Consider the following 16,261-nt stretch of genomic DNA (forward strand, 5'->3'; position numbering starts at 1 on the left):
TGTGACTACTGATACTCCAGCTACTTAGCTGGACTTCTGGGGACCTGTCTGTAATGAGAGACAAGGTAAAATCAACTTGGGGTCTCCAAGCAATTTCCCTGCTGTATATATAACAAAAGACAAACTATCTACATGGTCTGTGCACATGGGAGAAGAAGAGTCTGTATGAAATAAGAAGTGTACTGCAGGTTGCGCAGAAGCATGGATCTCACCTAAGCGCCCTTGGCATGGCATCTTGGCATAGCATCTTAGCATAGTCAGTGCCAAGATCATGTGATTGAAAAATAAAAGATATAAGGTTTGTAAAAAATACTAAAAATAATAGAATATTCAGGCAATTCTGGTGGTATAATTCAAGAGGGTGTAACAAATACCTCCTTTTGTGGGTTGTTTCCAGACCTGGTTTTGGCATAAGCCTGGTTTAAAAAAATTTCTTTGCTCCTGTACTGCTTTGTTTCATGTAAATCAAACATTTGAGGTTTGGGCAAAGTGAAATTAGAACAAGGGCCCTAAGTGTCCTCCAAGCATCTGGTTGGAGATGACCAATTACATTTGTCTCTCATCTGTACCATTTTTGGCTTATCTACAGTACTAACATAGCCACCTCCATCATTATCTGTTTTCAATATCTTCTGGTGCAATGTGAATTTTTTAACAGCATGTTAAGTCATCAAACCAGTTGGTCCTTTCTATATGCATCCATACATTGTTGCATCTTCTGAAGGAAGTGGCAGGCTGTTTGGATTGGGCACATGTCAAGCTATTTCAGGACCAGTTCTTTGACCAGCAAGAGAGAGCCATTGCATTGGCTGCATAACTGTGTAAAGTATATGAATGATGTTGTATATATGATGGCTAGATAATATGTGAAGAGGTTTACTGTTGTAGACACAGAGTTGTTGTAGACCTGTTTTAAGACAGACTACTCACTAGTGGGAGCAGGCACTCAAGGCCATATCTACTACATTGAACTTGACTAAGGCTACAACTATCTACCTATGTTGTGAGGAGACTGCTTAAGGAAGTGTAGAGGATGCTATCTGTCCTAGATGTCCTGTAGGGCATTGAGGCAGCTGGTGCTTATGGCTGTGTGGGGTACAAGGTAAGAACCACTTAAGGCAGTGAGGGAGCTACCTATGACAAGTAACTATCTAACTATGGTGACCAAGGCCTTAAGGGCAATGGCAAGTTACCTAAGTACAATGAGAAAGCCACTTAAGGTGGTGTGGATGACTATGTAGCTAGCTAAGTAATTACTGGGCTATAAGGCCCTTGTACACTGAGTGGATGCAACAAGAGGTAATCAACCTGGGTGTTACCATGGTTGGTTGGCCTCCTTATATATTACAAGACAGTCTATTTACAAATACAGCATGTGTGGGAAAAGAAGCTAGCAATATCCAATAATAACCCCACTCCTGCTGCAGCCTTACTCATGCATGTGTCACCTATGTGTCATAATGACATTATCAAGGTGGAGGTGGCTTACATTGCTGACTAAGCAAGAAGGAGGATGTGGCAAGGTGCTTGGGGTATGACATAAGCGCCAAAGTCACATGATTGGAAAACTTATCTATTTGTGTTTGTTTAAATTTGAGAAAATTGGAATAAATTCCGTGGTATCAAATGTGTCTATGACACTATCTACATAAGTGAGAGGCTTAAGGCCCAAGCTACCATATCTACTGGTTAGTAAGTGGCCTTAGGGACCAAACACTACTGGCTATACTACTGAGACCTGCCTGTATTCATAGACAAGGTGAAATTGACTTGGGGGTTCCAAGTGATTTTCCTGTGCTTTATATACACTGAGGGTCAACTATTTACAAATGTCAAAGAGCAAATATGATATCAAACAGGAAGCTGCTGCAGGCTGTGCAGAAGTGTCATGTGGTCTTGGTGCAGCATGTTGGTATTTGTAAGTGCTGGGCTCTTGTATAAGTGCCAAGCTCATGTGGCTTGAAAAGTTGAGATGAAGAGTCTGTACAAATTACTAAAAAAATAAGAAATTTGGGCAGTTTTAATGGTATAATTCTTGGGGTTGTAATAAGAGTGGATCCCTAGATTTATTACAATTTTCTGAAGTTAAACAAAAACAAAATGTCACAAACAGAGGAAAATAGAACTAGCCAGAATTGAACCAGCTTGACCACTAAGCCATAGAGCCCTATTATTCCCTGCTGAAAACCCATGATTACACCTGCTACCCCCCAAATTTGGGCTTGGGCCAGCATGCAACCACTTGTACTGGTCATGCAACCATGTCCAGGACACATTGGCTTGGCTTGATGTGCTGGAGAGGCTTACCAATGCATGCAAGGCCCCCCCTCCAACCATGTGTGCCCCTCCCCCTCCTGTTGCCAAACTCCATGCATCCAATGCCCACAACATCTGGTACCATCAGTACCCTGTCAGATCCAAGCCATTGCAACTACTCACCCAGAGCCAGATTGACAGCCTCATACCTGTGGTCAAAAAGTACCAAGCCAATACAGCTTTTGATCAGATTTAACACCTGTCTTTGGAGTACAAGGCATTGATGTGTGTGTGCTGTCTGTAAGTCATAATGACAAGTACACATTATGCTCAAGTCCAAGGCTAATTTATTTTTGTTTTGATATAACAGATATAATGGTGCAACTAAGTATTACATTAAACAAGAGGGGGGGATAACAGGCACTATTTGTGATCACATGAAGAAGGCCCATCCCAGCAAATATTACAGCAAGTGTATGCACAAAGGCCTGTTTGATTGCTACAAAGACATGCTGTCCAACAGTCTTAGGACTCAGCTGAAGTTCACACTCAATAGTTTCATTGACCATCTTGTTTGTTGGGTGGTTGTGGATGATCAGGTATGTCAAATAGAGCTAATATATTGTATATTTTTTTATTTATAAACCTGTCTAGGCCTTTAATTTACTTGATGTTCCAGAGTTTTGCAACTTGATGATTTATGTTGGCCACAGATGCATCAAAAATTCCAATCTTCTGCACCATAATAAGTTGGAAGCATTGGCAGAGGATATGTACCAGATTGAGAGGGATTATGTTGACAAGGAAATGCTGGTAAGTTTTACCTGATATTAATTAATTTGACAAAGTAGCTAACAGTCAAAGGCATTGCACAGACTAATTTCACTCACAAGTGATTTATGGAGCAATATTTGGACTTGTTCATTTATGTCAGTTACAGCACACTTTGTAAATGAACTTGGGCTTTTATGCAATCATCTTATTGCATTCTGCAAGCTCAATGGTCACCATACAGGAATCAACATTGGTGTCCTAGATGTCTTTAAGGGGCATCTAGGCAGTGGGCACTTGTGGCTGTATGGACTGAGTATGTAAGACTGCTAAAGGCAGTGGCTATGCTACCTGCAACAACTAACTACTAAACTACAGTGACCAAGGCCTTTAAGGGCAATGGCAAACCACCTAAGTACAGTGGGTGAGCTGCTTAAGGCAGTGACAATGGTAGAGACTAGTGACTTAGTGATAACCCAGGCTGTAAGGCCCTGTGTACAATTGGAGAGTGACAAGAGGTAATTGACCTGGGTGTTACCATGGTTGGTTGGCCTCCTTATATATTACAGAGAGTGTCCTAATTACAAATCCATATATGCAAAACCTAATCCAATAAGAATCCTGCTCTGACTGCAGCCTTACTCATACATACATGTCACTGACATGTCATGATGATGTCATCAGGTGGAGGTGGCTACATGTGCTGAGTAAGCGTGGAAGGGAATGTGGATTGGCGCTTAGCGTATGATATAAGCGCCAATGTCATGTGATCAAAAACATTGTCTGTTTGACTTTGTTTAAACTTGAGAAAATAGGAATAAATTCCCTGGTATCAAGTGTGTCTACAACAATTGGCCAAAGTCTGCACCAAGTTCTTCAGGAATTGGGAATCGCCCATAAGGTATATAGGTTTCATATTGATTAACAGCTTTGACTGACAAGTTACACATTGATTGGATACATTACTCTCAACAATGCATCAAATAATCATACAGCAATGATTACTCTTGCAGACAAGTTAAGCCTGCATGGTATCACTTTCAGCCCCAAGAACAATTGGATTAGGTGTGGCCTACTTTTTCTTATTGATTTACTGAGCTCATAGTACTTAACAGGTGCTTCCCTCACATTCTGAACCTTGCTGTTCAAACAATAATCAAGCCTCTTGGGGATCCCACCAATAGATATTGGTTGAGTATGGAAAACCTCAATCTGGCTATTGGCTTGGTGTCCTAGATGTCTATAAGGACATCAAGGCAGCAGGCACTTATGGCTGTATGTACTTGTAACCAGACTGCTTAAGGTGGTGTGGATGCTAACTATAACAACAAGCTACTACACTATGGTGACCAGGTCAATACAGGCAATGGCAAACTACCTAAGCACAATGAACAAGCTGCTTAAGGTGGTGACTACATATGTAACTAGTGAGACTTAGTGGAACCCAGGCTGTAAGGCCCTGTGTACAAGTGGAGATGTGACAAGAGGTAATTGACCTGGGTGTTACCATGGTTGGCTGGTCTCCTTATATCACAGAGTGTGACCTAATTACAAATACATATAAGGAAAAGCTAATCCAATAAGAACCCTGCTCCAACTGCAGCCTTACTCATGCATATGTGTCACTGATGTGTCATAATGATGTCATCAGGTGGAGGTGGCTACATATGCTGAGTAAGAGTGGATGGGGACATGGCTTGGCGCTTAGTGTATGATATAAACACCAAAGTCATGTGATTGAAAATATTGTCCATTTGGCTTTGTTTAAATTTGAGAAAGTAGGGATTAAATCCCTAGGTATAAGTGTGTCTATGACACTGCCTCCCCTCTAAGGGCCTTGGCAGCACCAAGGGCCTTCTTTTTCATCTCCTTTTCGAAATTTTTTAGGATTTTCTTGGCGTTTTTGAGGTTTTCCCTTGGTTCCCAGGTATTTTCCTCTGATCTGTAGCCTTTCCAATTAACCCTAAAGAACCATTCTCTGTTTTGTTCTTCCATGTCTGTGATCCCTTCTACCTTGTATTCTTCCTCCCTGTCAACTGTTACTGGGGGTGGTCTGTTCTCAAAGGTTCTGGCTTTGTCCCTTTTTACTTTCAATAGTAACCCCACATAGAAGACATTGTGGATTTTCATTGACAGGGGAAGTTCCAACCAGTAGGCCCTGTCAGAGATTTTCTCCATGATCTTGAAGGGTCTCAAGTGTTGTTCCATTAGCTTGGGGCTCAGGGTTTTAAGCTTGATATTCTTGGCATCAAGCCAAGCTTCTTCCCTGTTTTGAACTCTATGGGTACCTGGTCTGGTTCTCCTGCAATCATACAGTTCTTGGCTTGCTGGAGTGTGGCTTCCACCTCCTTTCATTGACTTTCCATTACTTAGGCAAGATTGTCTGCCTCTGGTACATCTGTAGGAACATTGCTGGGGGTCAAGGATGGTTCCCACCCATATAATGCCTTGAACAGTGTTTTCCCTGTACTACTGTGGACTGTGTTGTTATAGGCAAACCTGGCCATAGGGAGCCACCTGGTCCAGTCCTTTTGGTTGATGCCAGAGTATGCCCTCAGGAAGTTTTTGATTGATGGGTTCACATGTTTGGTCTGTCTGTCACTCTGTGGGATGGTAAGCCAAAGAGAAGTGAGGGTCTATTCCCAGCCGTTTGTAAAGGGCTTTCAGGAACTTGTTATTGAACACCCTTCCCCTATCTGATATTGTCTTCTCTGGTATTCCATGATGTTTCCATACATGTTGTAGGAATAGTTCTGCTAACTCTGGTGCTTTGAGTTTCTTGGAACATTCAATAAAGATCCTGTAATTGGTGAAACTATTGATGATGACTAGGATGGAATCATAGGCTCCATCCTTTGGTAGATCAACAATCATATTGTACAAGATGTGTTGCCAGGGACATGATGGATTTCAAGGGGTTGAGGCAGAATGGAGGAGTACTTGGGCTTTCTGATGTGTTGGCATGTTTCACATGAGTCTACATGCCAGTAAGTATCTGCTCAGATGCCAGGCCAGTAGTAAGATTGGGATATCAATTCCAATGTTTGTTGCCTTCCAGGGTGCCCAGTCAAAGGGCTGTCATGGAAGATTTGTAACAGATCCATACATAGGGTACCAACACCAGGAACTGCTATTTGTCCTTGGTAAAACAATAGGCCATGTTATGGATATTACATTTCTCCTATGATCTGTACTTATTTTATTAATTACACAAGTAATATTACAGCAAATAAAATCAGATAAAGATGCAAACTAAGATTTTCAAGGTACCTCTATCCAATTGCAACCTTTTCAAAACCTCTAAGCCTCAGGAATATCCTCAATATGCAATATCTTTTGCATATATGCTGTTTTCTCACTCATCTAAATATATGTAAATTCAGCTGAGTAGATAAACAGGAACAAGCAATATTTCTCCTGTTTATAGTATATATTATAGAAGATTCTATCTTGTGGCTACACACAGAAATATTCAGGGTCCTCCTGTTGCATAGGCAAGTGCTCCTGCACTTAATCAGCACTTAAGCGCCAATGCAATAAATGCGCCTTTTTTCCATCAACCGGGCATCCCACACTACTGAATTGCTTGCGCTTAGGTGTGCCTGCCTGTGCGCTCCAGAACGCTGGCTCAAACTTCCAAAACGGACAACATTTGGCGGAGTTATGTCCTATTTACTGTAAGTACCCAATGTAGTGGTATCATACCTTTGGGACTGTTTACTCCAAAGATGAAACACTTAGCCTTGAGACATCCAAGGACCCACACAGGTAAATACTGCCTTGGGGCAAACATTGCCCTGGGGCAAATATTAGGAACTGTTATTGTTTACCATGTACCAAAGTATTGGCTCTCCTAAGTGTTTCAGTTGCCACATGTACCTCCTGTACCCCCTCTTCATATCAATCATGTATATACTTGTTTGTGTGCCTTTTCAGGGTATAAAAGGACCCTGTGAAGACGCTTCTAATGCATCCATTTATCCACTGTTATATATTGACATATACACACAAGCCTTTAACAGCTTATCTGCACATTTACTTTAGTGATTGACTCACTGTAAATAGCATAGGAGGTTATTTGGCACACTAAGACCATAGGCCAGTCCCAACAGACACAGGGTAGCCTATTAGTGTACTTACTGCAACTCTGTGCCCCTTGACTGTCACAGTTGTTGAGTTCAACATTGAGTACAGTGCAATGATACTGTAAGGATTGTTGTGATTGAGTGATAGTGTATCAATCCACCATACCCCCCATATTGTAGATAGCTTTATCTACAAGATCTCATAGATCCTAGATATATTTTAGGTAAACCCCACAAGTCTTAAGTCTTACTTAAGCATCTATAAGTCCTATACTTATTAGGCAAATCCTGTAAATCCTGTACATTAGTCAGGTAACCCTCTTACTTAAGGTACTATCCCAGAGACCTTAAGTATACATACCCTTAGTCACTTAGGCTTAAGTAACATTAGTCCAAGGTACTATACATAACCAACCACCTGCACTTCATAGTTGCTAGACTATTTGTTAGGAGTTGTTATTTCTGATCACCTAGCCAGTATTGTGCATATATTCTGTGCATATATTCTGATTTGTAATAGTAGTTCTTAGCTATTCTCATATACATTTTGTATATAGTAATTCTTTCTTACTCCTGTACTTATGCAACTCTTAACAGGCTGGCCTCCATTTTGTAATCTTTGAATGTGTGCTTTATGGAGGTGGGTGCTTTGGACTCATTTTGTAGGAAGGTCAGTATCTCTTCCAAGGATTTGTCTTGGTCTAGGCTTGACTCAATCTGATGTTGGAGTTCCTTTTTGGGTGTTACTAAGGCAATATTGGCAAAGACAGGATAGGGGAGCATGGTTTGGGGAGCTGGAGGAATATCTGTGAGATCAGTGCATTGGGAAAGAGCATCTGGTTTTCCCAATTGTTTCCTGGGTTGGTATACTATTTGGAAATTGTATCCTGCCAGAAGCAGGTGCCATCTGGTGTATCTACAGTTGAAAGTTCTAGATTCCTTCCAGTATTCCAAATTCAGGTGATTGGTGAACACAGTGACAGGGTGAAGGGTCCCTTCCAGGAAGATGCACCAGTATTCAAAGGACCTTATGATAGCAAGTAGTTATTTATTGTGCATATCATAGTTCTGTTTGGCACCCTTGAATGATTCCAATAAGAAGCCTAGCGGGTGTAACCAGCTGTCTTCTTGGTGTTGGCTAAGGATTGAACCAAGGGTGGCACCAGATGGATCTGTTCCCAGGAAGTAAGGCTTTTCAGGGTTGGCATGTGCAAGTATGGGTGTGTTGGTGATGGCACCCTTGAGTACCTGGAACACTTCTTGTTCCTTAGTATCCCACTTCCATGGTGTGTTTTTTTTAACCAGGTTATGCAGAGGTTGTGCCATGTGACTGAAATTGGCAACAAACCAGCACAGAAAATTGGCAAAGCCTAGGAAGGACTGGACTTCTTTAACCTTTGTGGGTGTGGGCCATTCTTGTACTGCTTGGATTTTGAGCTTTTCCAAGCTAAACCCTTTATCCAATACAATGATTCCAAGGTATTCAATGGACATCATGTGTGTTGTAGACACACTTATACCTAGGGAATTTATTCCTAAATTCTTGAATTTAAACAAAGGCAATTGGACTACATTTTCAATCATGTGACATTGATGCTTATATCATACATTAAAGCACCAAGCCATGTCCCCTCCTGCGCTTATTCAGCACATGTAGCCACCTCCACCTATGACATCATCATGACACATCAGTGACACGTATGCATGAGTAAGGCCAACTGCAGAGCAGGGTTCTTATTGGATTAGGTATTGGATATAATGTATTTGTAAATAGTTCATCTGTAGAATATATAAGGAGGCCAACTGACCATGGTAACGCCCAGGTCAATTACCTCTTGTTGCATCCCTCATTGTATGAGAGCCTTAGGCTCAGTAAATACTTAGTTACTTAGTGTCAGAGCCAACAACTACCAAGATGGTAAACCAACAAGCTATTGCCTAATATAGGACTTATCAGCAAGTGGGATCTAACAATGCTCTAAGGCAAAGCCAGATAAAGGGTGGACAAGACCAATTTAAGTAAGAGTGCACTAATGCTGTAAAGACAGCTGGGCAAGGGACCTTTGACAGGGACTGGTATGCTCTCAGGCAATACTCTTAGGTGTATGTCTTAGGGTAGGTAGGTGTGGATGGGGATAAGAGGTCAAGTTCTGAGGCTTAAGGCTCTCAGAACCCTCCTTATATATTCAACAAGCAAGGGGAATAGTATATACAGTGACAAACACAATAACAAAGATAAGGTCACATGACCAGAGATAAGAAAACAAGATCACATGACCTTTAGTCATGTGATGAGATTAAATAATAAGCGCTCAGCGCCTAAATAGCATAAAGATGCATATATCCATAAATCTTCATGAAAATAGCGCATATATTCACTATTTCTTTGACTTAGTGGATTCTAAGGTGGTCACGCCTCTAGGGCATGACACTTAGCTACACACCGCCTTAAGTGGCTTTGTCACTGTACTTAGATAGCTTGCCACTGCCATAAGTGGTCTTGATGTTGTAGGATAGTTGGTCATTGCTGTAGTTAGGATTCTTGTTGCCTTATGCAACTTTCTCATTGTACACTGCAGCCACAAGCGCCAACCCCCTTGATGTCCATACAGATGTCTAGGACAATGTGGAATACGCATTTGGATGCTTTGCAGAACAATTGATTGTCCATTAACTGCTGTAGTACTTTGTGAATGTGTGTGGAGTGTGATGCGTCATCCTTGGAGTAAATTAGGATGTCATTGAGATAGATGATGATGCATACATCCAACAGGTCTTTGAACAATTCATTCATAAAGTGTTGGAACAAAGTGGGGCATTTGTTAAACCAAAGGTCATGACCAAAGACTAGTAGAGACCATACTTGGTGCGGAAAGCTGTTTTCCACTTGTTGCCTTCCTTAACACAGACATTATAGTAACCCCATCTTAGATTCAATTTGGTGAAGACCTTGGCACCACAAAGCTGGGCCATGAGGTTGTCAGGATGGGGTAAGGGGTATACATTCTTCTTAGTCTGGTTATTAAGGCAGCAATAATCAACAACCAATTGGCAGGAGCCATCCTTTGTAGGACCAAACATGACCAGGGAACTGATGGAGGATTTACTGGGGAGTATTTTCCCAGTTTTCAACTCATCCCTGAGCCAATCCTTGAGGGTTGAGGATTTGGCATTGGTCATGCTGTAGAGCAGGTAGTTAAGGTGGCCTTCTTCCACAGGTTTGACCCCAATATCATAGTGCCTATGTAGGGGAAGCTTGTTGAACTCTTCCTCCCCAAATACCTTGGTGTATTGGTGGTATTCTGGGGGTAATCCTTCAAGCAGGTTACAATCAGCTTCCTCTTCTTTGGCTATGGCCACGTGATTGGGAGGGGAATAGGGAAAGGATAATGAGTGGGAGTTCCAATCAATCTCTGGATTGTGCACATCTAACTATTATAGTCCTAGGATGGCAGCATGTGAGCTGGTGTTACAAATGAGGAATGTTTCTGTCATTTTTTTGCCATCAAAGGTAAAGGTAAGATTTGCCTGTTTCCAGATTTTACCAGCCTGGGGGCTTGACCCATCAAGCATAGTTACAGTGTGGGGAAAAGGGAGATCTATGAGTGGAAGGTGTAATGCCTCAGCAGTGCATGGGTGTAGGAAAGATGATGTGGTGCCTGAATCTATCAGGACTTCTAAGTGTTCTGCTTGTTTCTCTGGTTTAATTGAAATAGTAAAAAGGGGGAGATTCTATTGGTCCTATTCAATATGTTACAAATTTCAATTCCACCAGAGTCCTTGGGGTCCTTGCACATGGCAGCAGGTACCCTTAGTCTTTTCCCAATTCAGGTTTGGACTCTTTGCCAATCTTGGTGGCTTCTTTTGGCTTCCCCTTGTCATCCTTAGGGGTTGCCTTCCATTCTGTGCAACATTTGGCAAATTTGTGCCCCATTTTGCCTCATTTGATACATGTGCCTTCAGCATGGTGGCAATTATGCTCTTCCTCCAAGACAAAGTTGGGATCCTTGGAGAGTTTCTTGGAGGTACTGGCCTGATGGCTGGTACTTGCCCCCCAGTTGAGGGTGGAAGAGCTGCCAGACTTAATACCCTTAGGCAGGTGGCTGGCGTGCTCCTCTTGGAGGGCATTATTGATGATTAGAGCTACATTCTGTAACTCCAAGAGCTTGGTGGGGCAATGTTTGCACATTGCAATCTGTCTACTGACCTCCCAGTGGAGGCCTCATGCAAATTGGCCCCTCAGGGCTGCATTATTCCAGTCCAATTCCATTGCCAGGGTGCAGAACTTTGTGATATAATTGGCACAAGTACCAGTTTGTGTAAGTGAAGTAATTTTATGTTCTGCTGCCCTTGTGGCATCTGGATCCCCAAAGGCTGCCAAGAATTCCCTTTTGAAGTTATCTGTGGTCTGGATGATTGTGCAATGGGACCCTAGAAGGTCCAAGTGGGGGTGGGCCCATGCACTGGCAGCATTGTCCATGTTCATGAGCAGGAATGAAAGGACTTCCACCTGGGTGGGAAACATCCTTTGATTCAGCTGGACCCACACAAGCATGCAGGTCAGCCATTGCTTAGACTTGCTCCCAACCTTCCCTTTGTAAGGGTCTGGGTGGTCTACTTTGACAGCTGTGTATTGAGGGATAGTGGCTGTAGCTGGAGCTGGAGGGGGAGGTGTAGGCATCTGGACAGAGTGGGCCCAATAGAGGGGGGACATGGGGGGAAGGATTGGTTTGACAGGAGTGGGCTGGTAAAGCCTTGGGATGGATCTAGTTGGGCCTGTAAAGGCCAGGTGGATAGCCTCTTGCTTAGGCTTGGTTTTGGGTAGGGGGCAAGGGGTTTCCTTGACCAGGGGTGGTGCCTTTTGGTCCTTGGGGGTGCTTGGTTGAGGGGCTTGGGGAATCCTAGCCTCAATGCCATCAACCATTTGGGAGACTCCTTTGACAATGGAGCAGGTCTCCTTGATTGCTTTGGCTTGTTTGCCAAATTTTTGTTTGAGGCAGTCCAGTTGTCCTTGGACCCCACACAGGAGGTGGATGACCCTTTTGAGGGACACTTCCCCAACATTGTAGTTGTCAACAGAGGGGGCTGGCAGTAATTGGGATCCCATGTCTCCCAGATGGATAGGGGGAGCAGCTCTAGAGGGAGGCCAGGAATGGGTTGCCATGGAATGTGTTGGATAGGACCTGCCAGCATGGGAAGAGGCCCTGGAAGACAAGTAAGTGGGGGTGCAAGAGGTAATGGTGGGAGTGAAGTGGGAAGTGCATGCAGCTCCTTTGAGATTCTCCTGTTTGATGGGGCTCAACTTATCTGATGATGGATTGCTACAAGACTATGTATCCAGTAAGTTAATCTCACTTTTATTGATACTATTTGGCTGAATACAAATTGTATGTTACAGGCTATTGCTGACTTTGCATTCCAAATGTGCTGTGAAGCCATCATACTCATACTTGACCATTCTCAGTACAAGGTTTTGCAAGACCTGATTTTGATCTTGCACATACCATACAACACACAGGAGGTCTTGTCCTTGGAGAAGACCCCAACTCTTGCTCTTGCCATCCCTCTCTTCAAGACAATTACCTGGTCTTGGGAGCAGCTTGCAACTTTGATGCCCAAACTGTTGCATGCTATCTCTTGAGGGATTTTCAAGCTCCAAGAGTACCTTGGGACATTTAAGGATGCTCTGGCCCACACCATTGCAATGTTCCTTAATCCCTCAATCAAGCTCTCTTGGATTCAAACTCACCAATTGCACACCAATATCAAGGAGGCTGAGGAAATCATTTTGGACAAGGTAAGACTACATATTCAATATATTATTAGTACTTAATCATCTTTTTTTGTCTTAGATGCTGCAAATTCAACAAAATTGGCTGCTGCCACCTGTTGCATGTTCAACATTATTGGCTTGTCAAGCTGCCTGGGCCCAGGGCTCCAGATATCTGCAAGTTGTTACTGCAGGCATAAATCTGCAACATGCATCCAATGCATCCAGCCCAGGCCTGCAGCCTCTGTCCTTGTGGGTACAGTTCAATAGCACTAATTTTGATGTATATATGCCTGAAACCTGGCAGAACTTCTAGTACATCAGAGACAGTTAGCTGGGACAATGGGCCAAGCCCCTTTGAGGTTGAAAAGTGCAACCAACAAATTGTGCAGGAAGAGTACCAGCGCTAGCTTGACAAGCCCTTTGTTGGCCAAGAGACAATGGGTAGCTTGGACCTGGTAGAGTACTGGATTGTAAGTACTAGACTCTTCAAATCATTGCTGTAGTGCTTATTATTTATTGGCAGAATCATCAGTATACATACCCAATACTCTACCAGATTGCAATGAACATCCTCCCTGCACAAGCCTTGTCTGTATTGTCTGAACAAGTATTCTTGTTGAGCAAGTTGACTGTAACTGCTCAGAGAACTTGCCTCTCTGCTTTGAACATCATATATTTGCAAGTTTTGAAGCACACATTGCATTGGTGCTGCAGAGACCATCTAGATGATGTTACAGAGACTAGGATTGAGATCAGGCCCAATAGTCTTAATTTTGTCTCTCATCTGTTTAAGAGTGTGACTTGCAAGGATGAAGAATAGTCAGAAGTTATTGATTCCATGTACATACTAACTTAAACCTCATTATCATTTCATGTACTGTACATGCACCATACCAAACCAGGCTGAATATATGTATAACCCAACAGAATGGACCCATCACACAAGCCAGGGCACAAATTGCTTAATCATCACACCAAGTAACCACAAGGCTGCTTACTCTAGCACAAGCAAGTTGGCTTGGCTCAGCTCAACTTGGCTCATACACAACACTAGTAGAGGACCCTGAGGAATTACCCTGTGAATGTAGTGCCCCTGTCTAAAATGGTTCTGATTGGTAAACCATGGAGTTTCCAGATCTGGTTGATGAATAATTCTGACAGTCCTTTTGCAGTCACTTTCTTGGAGGTAGGGATAAAGTGGCCAAATTTAGAGAAGGAGTCAATTACCACCAGGATTGCATCATGCCCTTGCAACTTGGGAAAGCCTGTGATGAAGTTGTAGGAGATTGTGTGAGATGGGTAAGGCAGTACTTCCAATGGTTTCAAGGAGATGGTTGGAGCACATGCCCTTCTATTGCTCTGGCAAAATGGACAGCACTTGACCCATTCTTTAGCAGGAGCCTTCATTCCAGGCCACCAGTAGTTCTGGTTATGGAGTTCTAATGTCCTTTGTTGTCCAGGGTGTCCTGCCAAAGGAGAGTCATGGAATTCTTTGAGAAGTTGTTCCTTCAGGGGTTCCAAGTCTGGGACTACTAGCTTTCCTTGATACCAGAGAAGGTCCTCTTCCCAATCATAATCTTGGTACACCTTTTTGATGGACAGTGGTGCAGATTCAATGTCTTCTGTTAGGAATCTGATAATGGGTTCTAGTGACAGATCTTCCTTTATCTTGCTCTGTATTTCCTTGGTGATAGCAACTTCTTCCTCCAATACACCCTGATTGGCAAAGGTCTCCAGGGGGAGCATGACTTCTGGTTTGTGTTTTGTGTCCCTGTAATCCAATCTTGATAGAGTGTCTGGTTTCCCTGATTGCTTTCTTGGTCTATAGTGAATTTCAAAGTTGAAATCACTTAAGAATACTCTCCATTGGGCATGTCTCCAGTTAAATGTTCTGGTGCTCATCCAATGCTCCAGGTTTCTGTGGTCTGTAAATACCTGGATTGGAGTGTGGGTTGCCTTGAGGAAAATTTGCCATTCTTCCAATGCCTTGGTGATTGCCAGTAGTTCCTTGTTGTAGGTGTCATAATTGGATTCTGTGCCACTGAAGGATTTGGACATATAGGCAATGGGATGCAGTTGTCCATCAGAGCTTCTTTGGCTTAGGATAGCTCCCATAGCAACTCCTGAGGCATCTGTCTCCAAGTAGTAAGGATAGTCTGGGTTGGAATGGATAAGAACTGGACTTTTGGTTACCAAGTCCTTGAGTTCTGTCACAACCAAGAGTGAAATGACTGCTGTGAGATATTGAGACAATTCACACAGATGAGAGAGTGGGAAATTGACAAGGTGAATTGTTCTTGGGGTTTCCAAGCCAATTCACAGTCTTCTTTTATAACAAAAGTGAAAGGGGGTAAATACAAGGAGAAGGGACAGTGTCTGGGCTGCACAACTTGGAAGCAAGATGGAGCATATGGCTCAGAAGCTCTACACATTGAACTGGGCCAGTGTGCAGCAAGATAAGCAAGATAGAAGCACTTAGAGCAGAATAAGTCCAGGCCAAGTGCAAGAAGGGAACAAGGGAGAGGGAAGAACATAAACATGGAAGATAGGAACTATGCAAACAGATGAGATGGATACAGATGAGTCCCCCAGACAAATACACTGGGGGGAGGGAGGAGGTGACAGGCAGCACATAATCATGTCAGGAGGTGAGGCTCATGACATTGCCCCCCTCAAAAGCCCTTAGGCAGTGACAAAGGGCTGCTTACATCCATTCCAAACAATCAATAGCTAGTAACTCCTCAAAACTAAACAGCTCCTCATTCTCACTGCCTTCAAATGTTTCCACATTCCTTCTTATCTCCTCATCGCTCCATCCTAGGTAGCTCTGAGGCTCCCATTGTGTTTCTCTCACTGGGGACAAGTATCCTGGGGCCCAGCAAGTGTCTGGTGTGCTGGAGAACAGGGGGAAGGGCAAAGGTGCTGGTACCTGCGCCTCTGTTGGCCTGGGAGTGTCTGGGCATGCTGAAGGGGTCACTGGTATTGCTGGCCTGCTTGTGTAGGCTGGTGGGTCTGCTGGGTAAAGCAGAATGAGGTTCTGCATTGCCTGGGTCAGCTCTCTTGCAGATGAAGGTGTGGAGACTGTAGGGGGTGGGGTTGCAAACCCATGACAATGCCATTGTGCCAGATCCCTGAAAGCACCTGGATGGGAGGCAATGAAGTGCCACCAGCAGTATACTTGTTTTCCATACAGTGTATCTGGTCCTTCTTCTCCCCTGGGGTCAAGCCAATAGAGGAATCCCCACTTGGGGTGCTTGTACACGTTGCGCTTGAAGAACCTAACCTTGTTGCAACTGCTGGTGCTCATCAGAGTGTGAGTTATGTTGGCAGAGCTGTCTAGGTGTGCTCTCATCTCCTCTGGGCCGTTCATGATGTA

At 43.4% G+C, this 16,261-nt stretch overlaps 5 protein-coding genes across 5 annotated transcripts; all 5 read right to left on the minus strand.

The window, feature by feature from the left end:
- Nucleotides 1-4,836: 4,836 nt before the first annotated feature.
- Nucleotides 4,837-5,901, minus strand: RhiXN_02890 (uncharacterized protein; the record flags this gene model as incomplete). The annotated part of the gene is made up of 4 exons (XM_043322707.1): nt 4,837-5,259; nt 5,316-5,375; nt 5,424-5,663; nt 5,713-5,901. 4 exons carry the CDS (start codon nt 5,899-5,901, stop codon nt 4,837-4,839), a joined length of 912 nt encoding a protein of 303 aa, XP_043178203.1.
- A 1,790-nt stretch (nt 5,902-7,691) lies between these two features.
- Nucleotides 7,692-8,606, minus strand: RhiXN_02891 (Retrotransposable element Tf2 protein; the record flags this gene model as incomplete). The annotated part of the gene is made up of 2 exons (XM_043322708.1): nt 7,692-8,107; nt 8,192-8,606. The coding sequence occupies 2 exons, from the start codon at nt 8,604-8,606 to the stop codon at nt 7,692-7,694; spliced, it is 831 nt and encodes a 276-aa protein (XP_043178204.1).
- Nucleotides 8,607-9,959: 1,353 nt separating this feature from the next.
- On the minus strand, nt 9,960-11,301 carry RhiXN_02892 (Retrotransposable element Tf2 protein; the record flags this gene model as incomplete). The annotated part of the gene is made up of 2 exons (XM_043322709.1): nt 9,960-10,462; nt 11,064-11,301. 2 exons carry the CDS (start codon nt 11,299-11,301, stop codon nt 9,960-9,962), a joined length of 741 nt encoding a protein of 246 aa, XP_043178205.1.
- A 33-nt stretch (nt 11,302-11,334) lies between these two features.
- RhiXN_02893 (Retrotransposon-derived protein PEG10) lies at nt 11,335-12,276 on the minus strand (the record flags this gene model as incomplete). The annotated part of the gene is made up of 1 exon (XM_043322710.1): nt 11,335-12,276. The coding sequence occupies one exon, from the start codon at nt 12,274-12,276 to the stop codon at nt 11,335-11,337; it is 942 nt and encodes a 313-aa protein (XP_043178206.1).
- Nucleotides 12,277-13,956: 1,680 nt separating this feature from the next.
- RhiXN_02894 (Retrotransposable element Tf2 protein) lies at nt 13,957-16,255 on the minus strand (the record flags this gene model as incomplete). The annotated part of the gene is made up of 2 exons (XM_043322711.1): nt 13,957-15,119; nt 15,607-16,255. 2 exons carry the CDS (start codon nt 16,253-16,255, stop codon nt 13,957-13,959), a joined length of 1,812 nt encoding a protein of 603 aa, XP_043178207.1.
- Between the last annotated feature and the right edge of the window lie 6 nt (nt 16,256-16,261).

Source organism: Rhizoctonia solani, chromosome 3, assembly GCF_016906535.1.
Source record: "Rhizoctonia solani chromosome 3, complete sequence".
NCBI classification, from domain to species: Eukaryota; Fungi; Basidiomycota; class Agaricomycetes; order Cantharellales; family Ceratobasidiaceae; genus Rhizoctonia; species Rhizoctonia solani.